This window comes from Cyrtonyx montezumae, unplaced genomic scaffold, assembly GCF_038088225.1.
Source record: "Cyrtonyx montezumae isolate F1298 unplaced genomic scaffold, pur_monq_1.0 scaffold_4, whole genome shotgun sequence".
Lineage (NCBI taxonomy): Eukaryota > Metazoa > Chordata > Aves > Galliformes > Odontophoridae > Cyrtonyx > Cyrtonyx montezumae.
This window is the reverse complement of record NW_027072045.1, coordinates 27,329,636-27,345,150: the sequence shown is the minus strand read 5'-3', so window position 1 is coordinate 27,345,150 and position 15,515 is coordinate 27,329,636. Positions and strand designations below refer to the sequence as shown.

The 15,515-nt window shown below is 43.5% G+C and overlaps 1 protein-coding gene across 13 annotated transcripts in view; it reads left to right on the top strand.

Annotated features, from left to right (window-relative positions):
* The window catches only part of CAMK2G (calcium/calmodulin dependent protein kinase II gamma), a 112,085-nt gene that overhangs the window by 42,308 nt on the left and 54,262 nt on the right, over nucleotides 1–15,515 (top strand). For all 13 annotated transcript variants that reach the window (XM_065746506.1, XM_065746516.1, XM_065746508.1 and 10 more), the window contains exon 3: nucleotides 6,913–6,972. In XM_065746506.1, the coding sequence (XP_065602578.1) occupies nucleotides 6,913–6,972 (60 nt within the window). The remainder of the gene's footprint in view (nucleotides 1–6,912; nucleotides 6,973–15,515) is intronic.

The following is a 15,515-nucleotide window of genomic DNA, read 5'->3' as shown; positions in this document are numbered from 1 at the left end:
TTCTAAGGTCCATGTGCATATGTGCTTTTAGGGCTAGTGTTACACTTCTGTGTGTGGAGTTGTTTATTTCTGGGAGGTCGGGAGAGCGTGGGAAAATGCTATTACAAGGTAGTAATATTCGTGGTTTTGCTAGAGGAAACTCTTTGTCACAAAAGCATGTCTGCCAGCATTTTGTGAAAGAAGTCCTTTGTTTGTTTATTGTGTCCTATTGGCACTCAAGCCTCCTGCTTTGTCAGCTGCTGAAGGCGGGCGATGAGGATTTCACCACCGTCTTGTTGCTCCAGCTTTCCCTGGGTGAGAAAATGCAACTTCCCCTTCCATCTTTGCCGTTGGCCCCAGCAGTGCTTTCTACTTGTGACTTGTTGGGGTTTCAGCAGCAGAGATGTTTCTGGTTGCAGTGAGGATGTGATGGGTGCCCCATGCCCTCAGGGGCTGCTGGGGTTGTGCTGTTCTGAGAGGCTTAAGAACAGAATTTGGCTTTCAGGAATGTCATCTGGATACAGGACAGTGCGCCATTGCCATTATGGAGGTATTAGCAATAGCTGATCTTTGAGATGGGAACGTAGCAGTACCAAGAAAGAAAAGTGCAAGTCCTGAGCTGCAAAGAGCTGGAGGGAGGCTGAGTGTTTGAGGAGGATTCTTCTATGCTCTCTTTCTTGATGTTTTTCTTTAGGCATCTACTGTTAGCAATTGTCAGAAAGAATATATTGAATCTACATGCTAGCCCTTAACAATGACCAGAGGCCCATCATCTCAATTTTCTTAACTTCTGCAGAACGGCAAATGGTGGTGATTTGAGACTTACTGATCTTTGTAGCATGCTGACTTTTGCCAGCTTACCTCAAAAGCTGAGCGATCTGTGCTTACTGGGAAAATAGGAGAATATGGGGGGAAGTTTGCAGCTTGGGGTCCAGGAAGAGGGAGCTCACTCGTTCTGCTGGGAATGTCTCAGGGAGAAAGTTTAAATTGCAACAAGCACCAAAAAGCATGAAGGAACCTGAAGGCAAAGACTAGCCTTGTGCTATTTGATGCAAATTCAATTTCTGTCTTGAAGTGACTCAAAAGATATCTTAGCAGCTGGCATCAATTGACTGTCTCCCGGAATTGGCATGATGACAGCAATCAAACTGAATTTATTGCTTTGGGTTTGATTCCTCTTCCGGACTCTTCCCATTCTCAGAAATGTAATCTAGATTGTGTTCCCACAGGAATGATGCCTTCAAGCCTCCTTTAGCAGCAGTGATAAAGCGTGGTCCTAGTGCAGGATGGAGTAGATAGGTGGACTGTGTTACCAAGCAGCCCAAGTAACATATACACCAGCTGAGAGCAGCAAGGTTGTATAGTGGTAGAGAGAGAAGGTTTTTTCTTCATGGCACAGGCTTTTATCAAACAGAAATGATTCACAACTAAGTGCGAGTTGTGTTTCTTTTTATTGTGCTTAGGAAAGAATCTCCCCTCCTGTTGGGGTGATTAAACTTGTAGGCAGCTACAGAAAACCCCTTTTTCTTTCTTCTCTTTTTTAGAGGCAAGTGCACGAAATAAAGTGTGAGCTTTAGCCACGCAACCTCGGTACAGCTGCAGTTTGGTAAAGTGAGCAAACAAATGCAGCAGTGGGTGTGCTGCTCTGTGTGTGGAATCGGTTCAAAGCCGTGCTGCTTTTCTTTTGTTTTGCGGGCTGAAGGTAGTGTGGCAGAACTCTTTCCACCTTGTTTTCTGGTAGGTGTGAGGCTAATCGCTTTCTCTGGTAAATGTTCTTTTGCTTTATTTAAACACCTGTCTTGTCCACTCTTTAATTTTCTTTTCAATGCTGTCTTCTGCTCTTCAGAAGGAGCTATCAGGCAGGCATGGTTTTGGTGATGTTTCTTTCTGGAACAGTGAGTTCGATGCTTCTGGGACAGGTGAGGTGACCAGGGTGCCAAGGGCACAGCTCCTTTAGTTTTCCTCCTCATGGCTTCTGTGGCAGCTTATGGCAAGGCCCTGTGGGCAGCTGCCTGTAGCTGAAACACAGCCCTGTTCTACACCACCTGGGAGCTGCAGTGCAGGCACTGGAGCTGGGATGCTGTTACATCACTGTCTTCCTTGGCTTGAGCTCAGCACTCACCCCACCTGCTTGGGGCTGATTCCGTCTCAGCTTTGTTGCAGGTATCTTTCTCCAACTCTGCCATTTGCAAACACCTTGCAGCTCCACACAGACAGGTCTCTGTCTGGCAGTCCTTCCACCCTGCTTCTGAACGGGCTGATGGAGTGCTGCAACCTTTTTCTTCATCTTTTTTTTGGTAGCGTTATGTAAATGTTCTCAGTTGGCATCTCTAGACTGCTGCAATTCATAGCTGTCCTGTGCCTTGTGTGTCTCAAATTGTGCTTCTTCAGGGCTCTGGTACCCTGGGAGGAGAAAGAACCAGCAAAGATTAAGCCTGCAAAGTGGCAGTGCTTGTAGTGGCCAGAACAGGACACTGGGAACTGGTTCTGTCAAGGAGAACGAAGCCCAGAAGGTGGGTCTGTCCTTCTCCATCTATCTCTGCCACTGTGTATTTGAGGAAAGAGGCAGAGGTGGTCGTTTACGGAAAAGATTTTCTTACATAAGAGTGAGAAACGTGCTTTGTTATAAACTGGTCATATTCCCTGACCTGCAGGAGGTTTTCATGTTGTCACGAAGGAAAGCTGCATTTTACTTTTTATTGCCATTTGGTGCACTTATCATACATCACATTGTCCTGTTTTCCTGATGAAGTCAGGTGAATTTACAATGTACAAGGTGAACTGTTGTGGGTTTGGTCAGTTGTCTTCTATATTCAGGCTGAGTTGTTCTGGTTTAGCCAGCTCAGCAGCTGTAACAGCTATGACATTATGAATTGTGCACTGCCACTTCTGTCCATCCATTGTGCACAAGCAGACGTGTTCAGTGAAGGGGCTGCGTGTTTGTGTGAAGAGCTGTGGTTTCACTTCTGCAGGTCCTTAACTTTCACAAAGAATGCTGACCCAGTTATTCTCATTTTCTGTTAAAGCAAATCCCCGGACAAATGAAAACCCAAAGCAAGCCCAGTTCTCCAAACAGCTTGTTTCTTATCAGGTGTGTTCTGAAGAAATGTGATATTAGCATTACTGGAACATACTAGAAGAACTAAACATTACTAGAGCAGTGTTTGCAGAGCAATGATGCAAAAGATATTTTGGCAAAATGTAGGCCCAGTTGTTGAACTCAAATGCAGAAATCTTATCTATATAAAGGCCTGGTAACTAGAAATAAATAATGACTCCTTAGTTTATGTCAGGTGTGAGAAGGTTTTGTCCTGCTGCTTTTAAGCACCGTACCCCTAAGTGTTTACTTTTAAATTTTGCTACAGGTAGTCTACATAAATTGTACTTTTGTGTCTATGTAGATAGACACTGCTTCAGAGTGTAGATAGAAGTACTGTCCAAATAGCAAAAGTCTCTTTTTTTTTTTGGCTGGAAAACACGAAATGAATATTAGATGAGTGTAATATCCTGTACTTAAGTTTTAAGCATCAGCTATTGTTCAGGGCTAGACAGCTCTGTTATTTAGCAGGAAGGGAACTTAATGAAATCCAATATTTGGAAACACAAGATAGATGAATTCAGACTTGGAACAGCCACGTAAAGTTTTGACAGGAAGGGTAACTAACATTTGGAGCAACTTCTCTGGGTATATGGCTTTATTTATCTCTTGAAGTCTTAAACGTGAGCTGTGATGTTTCCCAAAGAATACATGGTGTTTTAGACAAGGTACAGAAATTGCTGGTGGAAGTTGTGCAATTTGGGAATGGTGGGAGATGGGCCCAACACCATGGGATGAATCTGGCGGTGGGCTGGGCTTCCACCCCTCCTCTGCACATGGCCTGCAGAAGTCAGGGTGATCTTCCGGGGGAAGGGAGGGGGAATGATTTTCTTTACAAGCTCTTGGTAAAGCAGAGATTGAAGCCTGGATTTCTTTTCATCGTTCTCCTAATGCACTTAAGGTCCTTGGGATTTTTACGGTTCTGTGATGTCTTCAGGCCCAAACTTCACCTGCTCTAATGGGCATACAGCGTTTTGTTTTTGCTGTTTCCTACTGGGAATAACTGTTAGATCAGAGAGATAGAAACAAAAATTGCAACTCTGTGTCTACTGTGGAAATTTTTAGATACTGAGTTGTTTGCCCCGGTTGAATTGACTGTGCCACTGATGCCTGGAACAGGAGTGGAGTTCCCGTGCTGTGCCAAAGACTACCAAGCAGTGAAGACCAAAAAGGGGATCTTTGCAGGGTTGAAGCTCATTTTTCAGGCCACAAGCTGGGCTGTGATCCGATGCCGCCCAGGGTGGGATGGGAGCTCCTGCAGAGCACGCAGAGGAGCTCAGCCCAGCCCAGGCTGACCTTTTGCTGCTCCACACTGGGGCTGCAGGGCTGGGGTTGCCGCCTGGAGCAGCCGCACAGGGAGAGCGCTTTCTATCCACTAGCTGTGCAGTGAGTTTGCCTGTTTTGTTGCCCTGGAGACAGAACAGTGCAGTATGCTTCACCCTGACCAGAAATAGTTTGCTGTACCTTGTGACCGGAGTGCTGTACTCCTCCTCTGGTCTCTGGCCAGGCTGCGCGGTGCTGGAGGGATGGGCTCTGGGGTGATGACCTCTTGTCACAAGTTCTGCTGTGTCTGCTGCCCTGCCCGCTCCCCTCCCTCTGCGAGAGGGTGTAGGATTGCAGGGGAGCAATTGCTCTTGATTTACATCTCCCATGGCATTTTGATGGTTATGTCATTCTGTTTGAGCCTCGCTCCTGTCAGCTGTCTGTCCTGGCTGTCACGGCCCAGTGGCTGAGCAGCACGTGGTAGGTCTTACCTCTCCTTCCCCTTTGCTCAGCTGTTTTTGCTGTCTGCTTCCCTGTGTCCTTGTGCTCAGGAACAGATTCCCAGCAAGTGTAATTGCACACGAGGGCAACGTGATCTGGGTGAGTGAAGGATCCCCTTCTGTAGGGGTTCCAAGTAGAGCTGGGAAGGTAAGCAGGGGATTTGCAAGACCCAGGCATGCAAGGGGGTTATGGATAGTTTGTCTTAAACTGCAGTCCTACTGCGAGAACCTGGCCTGGGTGCGGAGTGTGCAACACAGTCTGTTACCTTGCAACTATTTTGTAGAACTTCATTTGTGAGTTACTGAAAAAAGAGGAGCCAAGGCACCCCCAGCAATGCAGGCGAGAAAGCGCTTGCACTGCACCAGGGCCTCGGGAGCGTGGATTCTCTCCAGGCTTTCCTGCTGCCTGCTACTTTATTGGAGTGGTTCTGGCATGGAGCTGTGAAATATATGCAACAACAACAATAATTTCCAGGACTGAGAAGGAGGGAGAGATGAAAAGAGTCATTTACCTTCCCCCCTCCCAGAACAGTAGCAGCTGAGGATGTAAGCACATCTCAGCCCATATAAAATATTAATTGGGACATTTTCTACAGTTCAGCAGTGGGAAAGAAGATAGAAATCCTGCAGTGCCCTGAGCTGCTATCCCCAGCCTGGGAGAGAGGTGTTCTGAGCTATCTGCCTTGGTCTCCCTCTTCTGCTCATGGGGGGGAGAACAGTTGCCCAAAGCTTTTCTTACAAAGGAAAGGGAGGACCATGCAGAGACTGTGGAGCTGTGTGGGCTGTTCTCAGAGCAGTGCGATGGGTCTTCGTTTATGTGGATCTGTAGTGCAATTCCTGTAAATCAGTGGATGCTGCATTTGTAGCAGTCATCTGCTGAGCAGCCTAACCAGCCAAGTGTCTTGCTTACTCCTGCGGAAAAACTTGTGCCCCACAGGGAATGCAGAGAAGGTGTGCTTTCAACTCTGTCTGCTGAGGACCTGCTGGAGGAGAAATGTCAAGAGAGGGCAGGGATGGCTGCTTCCCCTTGCTCTTTTGCTGTCTGGATAAGGGGAAGGGCAGTCAGTCCTCTCCTCTTTCTTTTTCTGCATATCTGCATCCCCAAAGATCTAGAGCTTAGTAACTTCTGGGGCTGCTCTGGAGATTTGCCTCCCTCAGCTCCTTTCAGTGAACTGTGCTCATCTGACATGTGTTTTGCTTGCAAGGATAGCAGTTTGTACTGGAAGCCAGGACTCAATCATGGCTATAATGAAAAATCTATCTACGCCTCAGCAGCTGAAGATTCCCTGCTTCTTGGCTAAGATGAGCAGAGTTGCCATAGCTCGCTCTCCTTTCCTTGCAGTCACGCATGTTACGTTTCTGGGGAGGAGAAACCATTTTCTGCTCTCTTTGATATGTTATACTTTAATCCAGATGACGGTCCTGCTGAAATTGATGTTGCCCTTGGGCTGGAATAAGCATACTTAGCATTTGGGCAGGACTTCTTGCCTGGAGATCTGGAAGTGCTTGATCAGCATTTTTTCAGCGACTCCATCCATGGGTACTGAAGTACAGTTACCTTTATGGTTCATTGGAGCCGGCAGCTTTCCCTACATCACGTGTTGGCTGTGTGCAGCAGTACCTGTGTATTTCTCCCTCTTGTTCATCTTTTCTACTGTGGTATTTCTCTGGGCTTTCCTTTTTCTGTGGGCTCTTCCTTCAGAGGCTGTTCTCCAGTTTTGGAGAAGGGGATAAGTCTCAGAAGCCCTGGAAGTGGCTTCACATGTTTGCACATCTGATGGAAGAGTGTTGTCTTTGCTGATACTCCTCACTTGGAATCCAAGCAGGGAATATCTCTTCAGCCCTAATTCTTTACTGGAAGCAGAGATCCTCTGCAGCCTCTTCTACAGGCACCTGCATGGCTCTGTGTTACAGCTGTGAGATTCTGGGTGATGGTTGTGTTCCAGCAATTCCCAGTCTTATCCAGGCTTCTGGAAGTCAGCTGGGTCACAGTATTCCTTTCTTGGTTGAATATGAGAAAGAGCCTAGTTCAGAGTTGTGGAGCTGAATATCTTGTTTCTTTCTCTCTTTCAGATCACCAGAAACTGGAACGTGAAGCTCGAATCTGTCGACTTTTAAAGCATCCAAATATTGGTAAGCATCCAAATAAACCCCATGCACCAGTATCTGTGGGCTATTCTGTGCGTGATGAAGAAGCAATTTCCGCTAGCTCAGGATGTCACAAAATGCAAAGTAGTACTGTAGCAGCAGCTTTTCAGCAGAGAGAACTTTGTTGAATCTGAGTGTAATTGTAGAGTTAGGGCATGAGGAGGAGGAGTAACCACGTTCTGCAGTAATTCCCAGTGATAAATATACTAGCCAGTAAATGTATTGCTTGAGAATATTCAGGATAACTGAAAATTGTGCTGTTAACCTAGTTACTGGGATTCATTTGCCCTGTAAAGTTTGTTGCACTTAGTTTGGTAGGTGATGTCAATTTTTATTTTGGCCTTATTTCCACTTTCATTGGCTTTATTTTTATCTGTTCTTAGATTTTCTTGTCAGGCCTCTCACGAATTAAATGTCATACCCAAGAGGATATCCACTTTTATAAGTAAACCCCCACTGAAAACAGAAACATGTCACTTTCCTACTTTGGTTCGGCAGCTGGTTCTCCATTTGTAATGAGTAACAATGTGACTGCTCTGTTGTGGTTTGGAAAAGAGTTTGGGGGGAATGTCATTAGTTCTTGCATTTTCTGCACAGTGGTTTGGTTTTTGTTTTTGTTTTTTTGTTTTGTCTTCCTAGAAAGGACAGTTTTCATTTGAAGTTTTTTATTTTTTTATTTTTTTTAGTGTAAAAGAGTCTAGTCATTCTGAGCTTAGTTGGTGGTTCCAAGTAGAAATAAAGGAATTAAGGAAATAAAAATAAGGTATGAAGGAATTATTTTATGCCTACAGTAAAGAGTTGAAGTGTGTTGAAAAAGTCCTCAGAAAGTTTTACTGTCCATTCAGCAGTTATTTGAAAGCCTTACCTTTTTATTTAGCATTATTTACCTTTTTATTTACCTTTATTTACCTCTTTATTTACCTTTTTATTTAGCATTATTAACCAATGCTAGGCTTGTTTGCTCTTGAAAAGCTCGAATAATTCCACAGCCTCTAGTTGGTAATCTTTCATATATTTAATTCTTCTATCAGACTTTAGAAAAAACATACTTTGCTACTGTTGTTTCTATTTCTATCCAGTGTATATGTAGAAAGTAGTTTTTCTTTCGTCTAACTATCTTACATATTTGAAGACTGTTATCATGTCTCTTTTTAGCCTTCTTTTTCTTCAGACTAAACAAACCCAGTTCTTTCAGTCTTCTCTCATACGTCATGTTTTCTAGACCTCTAGTCTTTTTTTTCCTTTTATTTTCCCTCTCTCCCATGGACTCTTCATATCTATCTTGAAATGTGTTGCCTGAAACTAGACATCAGAACCTAACTGAGGCCATGTCAGTATTGACTACTGGGGGGAGATTTGCTTTACCTGTCACTCCAAAATTATTCTTCTTTTGGCAAATTTCACTGGTTGATGGAAATTTAAGCGTGTTGATGGACATTTGTTTCCTGACACGTTGCTGCATCAGACTTCTTTCTTGCAGATCTGGCAAGCAAATAATTTTTTCCATCTTGTATAAATAGGGATTCCTATCGAAGTGGCCATTTCATTTATTCTAATTAAAATAAATACTAAGAAATCTACTGTGTGGGTTCTCTTCAGGTTTGTCACAACCGTTTTGATTTACTTTCTGGTACTAATATATGTTTATAATTCATACAGTAATGCATGTAATAAAAACGCCATCTATTGCATGATGTAGATAATTAATAAAACTATTGAATACTGTTGGGCTCTGAACAAACTCTTGAAGGTGTTCACATGTTTGTCTGATTTGACAGGAGCAATTCTGAGTGTGTCTTCTCAGTGACTTGTATATGCATTATAAACTAGTCCTGGAAAGACTTTTTTTAATTGTTTATGGAAATAGCATGTAAGGTGCTGTCTGAAGCATTTCTGAAGTCCAGATACTACTTGCATTGTTGCTTCTATATTCCTTGGACTTGTTATGGTGTCATAGGAGGAAATTGTGTTGTCCTGACTTAGTGGTAGATTTTTCTTGACACATGTTGGCAGTTAGTAGTCACCTGTTTACTAGCTTCCCTGTTGTAACCTCTTCTGGATGAATAGTTACTGTGTCTCCTCAGTGTGAGCTAAGCTTAACAATACGGCACCAATCCAGAAGAACTTAACGGATTTTGTGCTTGCCTTGGTGGGCAGATGAAGTTGTGTTATCGTTTCTGTTGGAAGCTGACTTGCAGCATGCTCTGCTGTTTTGCTGTGACACAAGCCTCTAGTGAGTCCAGAGCAGAGGACTGTGAGTCACAGCCCTGTGAGGTGGGGTGCTTTTCTCTCCTGCCTGCATACAGAGCATGAAGCAGGCCAGTTAAATTTATGTGCTGCCAGATAGTTGATTGTGTTGTGATGGTTCCTGACTGTAACACACTGACTGTAACACTCTTACTCTGATAAAATAAATGTTTATCTGGGCATGAAGTAATGCTGGTATTTCTGTTTGTTGTTACTCTTTGTGAAGTGACCGCTTTCTGAGTTACCCTCACATGCCTTCATCTAACTTCAGCCCTAATTATAGGCTCTTGCTCTGTAGCTGGTTGTTTTCTTGTCTTTAGATGCGTATTACAGCCACGGTAATCACAGAGGAGTAATCCTTCAAAGAGCTTAGTGTTGCAGAGCAGTTATTCCTTGATCCAGAAAGCGTTTCTGTCTATAGACAGAAGAAAGCTGTCCTGAGGCAATCTTCTGATTTCCAAAGCCATGTTTGTTGTACATACCATGTTCTCACTGGGTGCCGTACATTTGAAATCGCCATTACAAATGGTCATGTCAGACTATTTCAGAAGAGGAAGGACTTACCTCCTTAGCTTTCAACTTTGTGTTTTTGATTCTCCTGACAACGTTCTAGAGTATTTAGTGTCCAGAGAAACCCTGTACCAGCCACGCTCACCAAATACAGCAAAACTGGACAGACATCAATCAACATTCTGTTATAATAGAAAAATGCATGTATCCATTACTGAGGATATGAGAGTGTCAGAAAGAGGCAGAAGGCAGCACTGTTAAAACCTTGCTCACTGTAAGCAGATAAAATCCTTGTGGAAGTTGGCAAGAGTCATGGCTCCGTGGGGAATTCCACTTCTCCTTAAACAACATACTGTTTCAGTGATTCACATATCTATAAATCTTTGGGCATTTGACAGAAATGTATTTGGGAACGTGTAGAAGAGTAAGTGAATGATCTGGTGCTCTCTTCCCTTGGTCCCTGCTTTACAGGAAAGAAAGAGGATCTCCAGGCACACTCGCAGCTCTGCCCCTTCTTTTGCAGGTGTTTTCCTGATTGTGCCTCCAAAACTTATGCAACTGAGATAAAATAGGCTTCACCATTGCTTTCTTTTTGCTCTAGAATAAGCTTGTGGTGTTTTGAATGTCACCACTTTTCTTTTTGAAGCAGCTCTTTTGGTCTTCTCTTAGTTCTAAATGCAATTTTGTTCAGCCTGTGTATTTGATTAAGTCCTCTGATTCAGCCACTATCTGTGGATTTTCTTGTGGATAATTCAGGTTTTTGCCTTGCTATGCAGCAACTACCAACCAGAGCAGTGACAGAGTTGGGAACCCCAGTGTCTTCTGGCTGTCTTGGTCTGCATAGATGGGAAGTGCTCAGTTCTGTACGTGACTGTTCCTGCTCTAGAACTCTCAAAGCAGTGATGCAGAATTTGACGTGTCTCATTCGTAGGTCTGAAAACCGTTGTCACACAGCATTCCTGTGTTTGTCCATTCTGTTATTAAATGTTCCCCTTCTCCTTTTAAATTTTCTTAGTTATGCCAGCCTAAATACATCTCTCCTCTTTGGACCTGTCACTGGGTGAGCTGTACTCTTTCTTAGATGTTTTTAAACCAACCGTACAGAAGTAGTTCTTGAGTATCTTTTGTTTATAGCTCAAACTGAGCACTTTGTTATTTTTACCTTCTTCGTGTCAGTTATTGTGTCCTAGCTCATGGCAGCCTTTGCTGTGAAGAATTGCATGCACTTAGGTCTGGAATAACAAAAATACGTATTTTAAGAGAGGCTGATAGTAGCCAAATGACAAAGCCAAATTCTTTTTCTGATTTTCGCCTCTGTATCCTTTTCTGCACTGCTTCAGAGTTAATTTCTTTGAAGGAATTTATAGCAGTGGTGAAATGCTGTCCTCAGCATCTGCTGGAATTACTGCTTTTTCAGGTTTTTCCTACTTCGGATTTTTTCCTCCAAAATATACTTGCAGTTCAGTTCTTTAAATTTTCACTTCTATGTTCTGGCTTTTTTAAGAATAAATCATGTTTTTTAACAATTCCTTATTTAACATATAGAGAAAATGGCACAGAAATCTCCTGTGGATTAGCTGTATTTGTTTTGATCCAGTTCAGTTTTATTTCCTTTGAAAATGATCTCTTCTAGTACCTCTGTCTTGTGGGAGTGATTTTCAAGGATGTTTATTTAACAGCACACAGCTTGTCTGCGCTTAAGTAAGGGTGATGAACAAGGTGTGAGGTGCTTCTTTGTGCAGTCCATTGCAGGATATCATAGTTCTATCATAGTTAGCTCATAGCTAACTGGAATAGGAAATGGGGTGCGTGGTCATGACTGCAGACCCAGTGTTGGAGTTGTCTCAGCCCCCACGAGGGTTCACTGGTGCTTCACCTCCAGGTGAACCTCCACTACTCTTGCTGACCAGGCCCTTGATTCTGCCATCCCCTGCCACTTGGAATGCGTGCCTAGCACTTTTTCTTAACAGGAGATTTGAATTGCTTCCTTAGTGAACAAGAAAAAGCTGTAGGCTGTGTTTTGGTGTAAACAGCAGATTTTCCTGTTTTCATTTGGCTGCAGACATCCAGGCTGCTCCCCTATAGAAGCACAGTGGTTTCCATGTGGGATAACAGTTCTGGATGGTTGTGATTGCACTGTTATCAGGAGAGTAGGAAACATTCCTGCTAATGAACTCTTTTGGCTCACATAATGTTGAGTAAGACGTAGTAAATGTTATGTATTGTGCAGTGAACTTCAGCTTTTCACTACAGACATTGCAAAATGAAAGAAAAAAATAACATCTACTTGGCACTGAGATGTTAAAAAAAATACTTCGTATATACAAATGATTTCCATTATTCCTTTTATATTTTACCTCTGTAGAAGGACCAGTTTCTCAACAGTAAAGATGCTATTCTCCATACAGCTTCCTAGCCTGTGAATTGCTGTGCACTCACAGGAAGAGCACTGTCCTGACCTTACTTCTTAGGGTTTGAGTGTTTGGAAGGTTTCTTTGAGAACAATGGGGAATTAAAAGTAAATGACATGTGGTATCTTATGCTCATCAAGGCTGTCCCTTGTCTTTCCTTGCAGAGCTTGTAGCAGCCTGCTGCTACCTGAACGGAGCTGTGTTAACAAGCCCTTCTTCTCTTCTATTTTCCAAAGCTTTAAAACTGCAACTGGTGTGAAATTCTGTGGGCCTGGGGAGTTGGAAAGCTGGTATATATCCAGTATCCTGTAACCTCTCTGTGACAGATTTGGAGGCAGAAGGAAGGAAAGAATCCCTGATCGTGACGGACTGGTTAACACCAGCACGCAATGTCCTGTTAGCTAACTGTCCTGCTGCTGTTAGTTACCGCTCTAACAAAGCTGGTCATTAGCTGCTGGAACAGATGATTTCTAGAGGATTATTTGCATTACACAATTTAATGCTCTTTAATAGCAAATTTTTAATTAAAAGGAGAGTCCTTTTGGAAGCAGCCTGAGCAGCTGCAGCTGAATTCTGCGTGTTTAATGTAATTAGAGAAACAGCTGGGGTGGGAGCTGAGCACCCAGCTCCCAGGCAGTTGCAGGCTTGTGGTGGCTCCTCATGGGACAGGCGTCCTGGGAGCTGTGAACTGTGCAGGGAGCGTCCTGGAATGCAGCCAGGCTGGGAGGCACTGGGATGCTTACCGACCAGGCTTTCAGGCTGGTGAGCAGCTGGGGAAGTGGGCTGTGGGTGGGAGCCATCTGCAACTGCAACAGCTCACTTGTCGCTTGTGCTGCCGCAGACGATGGTGCTCAGTTTGCAGTCTGCCGGGCCATGTGTATTTGTAACTGTAGTTCCGGCATCTACTGGCAAATTGGAGAGGGCATCAGGCAAGGCATCTTTGGAAGAGGGCATCAGGCAGGTTTTAGCCTCTGGTTTTATTTTGCTTCTTCTGAAATATGCCCCTTGTGGTGTCTCTTTCCTCCTCCCCTTCTGTGTGATACAGGAAAATGTTTGGCTGGGAAATACTGAAAAGTGAAGGTTGGTTGCTTCTAATGAGTGGCTGACCTTCTAATAGCATCATTCACTCCAGAAGATCCTGGAGTACTTCTGAGTTTGCAATGCTAAGACTGCATGAAAGAGTTGAGCGTTGCTATTACTGTGACCCAGGAGACAACCAGAAGTCTTGGTTGCCTTGTGTCGGCTCTGCTGCATGTACTGCAACAAAGGCAACTCAATTTGAGAAATCCAAGTGTTATATAATCACAGTACACGATACATGTTGGTGCAGAGGGGCCAATAGTGTGTTATATTTACCCATTAAATCCAAAAGTTTTAAACCGTAGGTTCATCAGTGAGCCTAGGTTTATCATACAAGTGTACCCTTTCCTCTAGCTGAGCACTGTCACTAAGGACAGGCAGGGACCATTGGTGTATAGGAGCAAGCATATTTCAGCCCATGTTAAATTTTCCAAAGCAGAGATGAATTATCTTGTGCTGTGACTTGGTTAACTGTGCTGTTTGCAGAGCAGTTTGCTGGAGACCACCCTTGTCAAGGAGGCTCATCCTGGGCTTGTGTGGCAGGCATGAGTGCTCTGAGGATTGAAAGTGGAGTAAAACAATGATAAAATTGGGCACACTGGGCAGAGCAAAGGGAAGATGTGGGTCAAGTCAGCTAGCTATCATCTGTGCTTGTGACTCAGGTATCAGTTTGCTTTCTAAGTATGATCCTTTAAAAATAAAATGTCTGTTGCCCTTCCTTGTCTTTTTATATTTCTGTTGTTATAGGTGAAGTTTTATAAAACTGAAAGGTTCTTCTGATTCTCTTGTGATTCACTTCAACTTCTGTGTTCTTATTCTTGCTTTGCATGATTCAGCAGCAAGTGCCATTGGTTGTTAGGCTGATACAGTCTGTTTTGTTTGAGATTTTCCTCCGATGATCAGTTGCTTTCTGCTGTGCTTAGGTCTCAGGGAGCTGCAGCTGCCTCTACAGGGTCACGTAATTCAGGAAGAGAATGCAGGGGGGATGAAGACATGAGTTTTTGGGGAAGAGAAGTAGTTTGCTGTCACTGCTTTTGTGTTGTTGTTTTTCAAAGAGGCCAACTTTGTGGATGGTGCTTCCTGTACTGATAATGCCAGTTTACATAGGATGAGAGCTGTAGTTTGTTGGGTTGAGACTTGAGAGGAAACAAGAAAGAGAAGGATGCTTCAACCAGTAAACGAGGTTTGTTTGTAGGTAGTGGCTAATGGCAGTTCTTCAACGGTACAGTGTTACAGGTGTGCATTTAAAATTGAAGGGACAGTTTGTGGTAGCAATCTCCTTACACTGGGTGAAGTACTACTGTGGTACCAGCTTAAGGTCTTTATATGAAGAAAGCTATGTTATTTTTGTGTCCCGATTTAAAGTTATACTACTACTTTTGAGTTATATGTGTGTTATATGTCTTGTAAAGCTGATGTGCTTGTGAACTGTATGAGCCTTTTGCTCGATGTGAATGGGACTTTTTTTCCGTGCTCTGACTGAAATCTTGGGCAAAGTCTTTCACCATATCCTGTAACTGACTTAGTGCCTTGTTTTTTGACTTGCTTCTGTTTTCTTTCTTACTCCCTTCGCCTTGTCTGTGCTTGCTAACCTTCACAGTAAGTGTTCTTTCATCCATCAAAGACCTTTGACGTGGGAATAGTCATAAGGTGACCGTGAGTGTACATGGTGTTGGCAGGGACTGATTTTTTGCATCTGCAAGAATTCCTGCGGTAAGAGTGTTTGGCTAAGAAGAAAATATGGTTTGAATTGCTGCTTCTGGGTGACAAAATCAGCTAATGGAAATTCTCTACGTTGTATTCTGGTGAATAGAGCAAGGTCAGGTTCCTTTGGCAAGTACTGGGCTCCTGTATAGTTTGTTCATCTTTTGGGAGACCTTGTGTTTCTATTGTGCAATTTCCTTGTAGCTGTGACTTGCAGCTTTCTGTGGTGTCCACATCCATCTAGCCTGCTGTACCAGGCATGGACGTCACTGCTCCCATGGTGGAAGCAAGAAAAAGGGGTCTGTGACATTTTGGAGGAAAAGAATACCTGGATTAGTTATTTTGTTTATTCTTTGTTTTCCTTGTTATAGATGATCAATTTTACCTTTTTATCCTCTTCTAGCATCTTCATACGATTATGTTTTCACCCTGTTGTGTCAGTACATAGGTATGAGCAGTCCATGCGGACTCTACTCAGTATGCTGAACTTGTGGCTAGTAATGAAGACATTAGATGGTGCTTCAGGAGCAGCAGCCTGTGGAGCAAGTAGGATCTACTTTGACTGGAAAAATATAT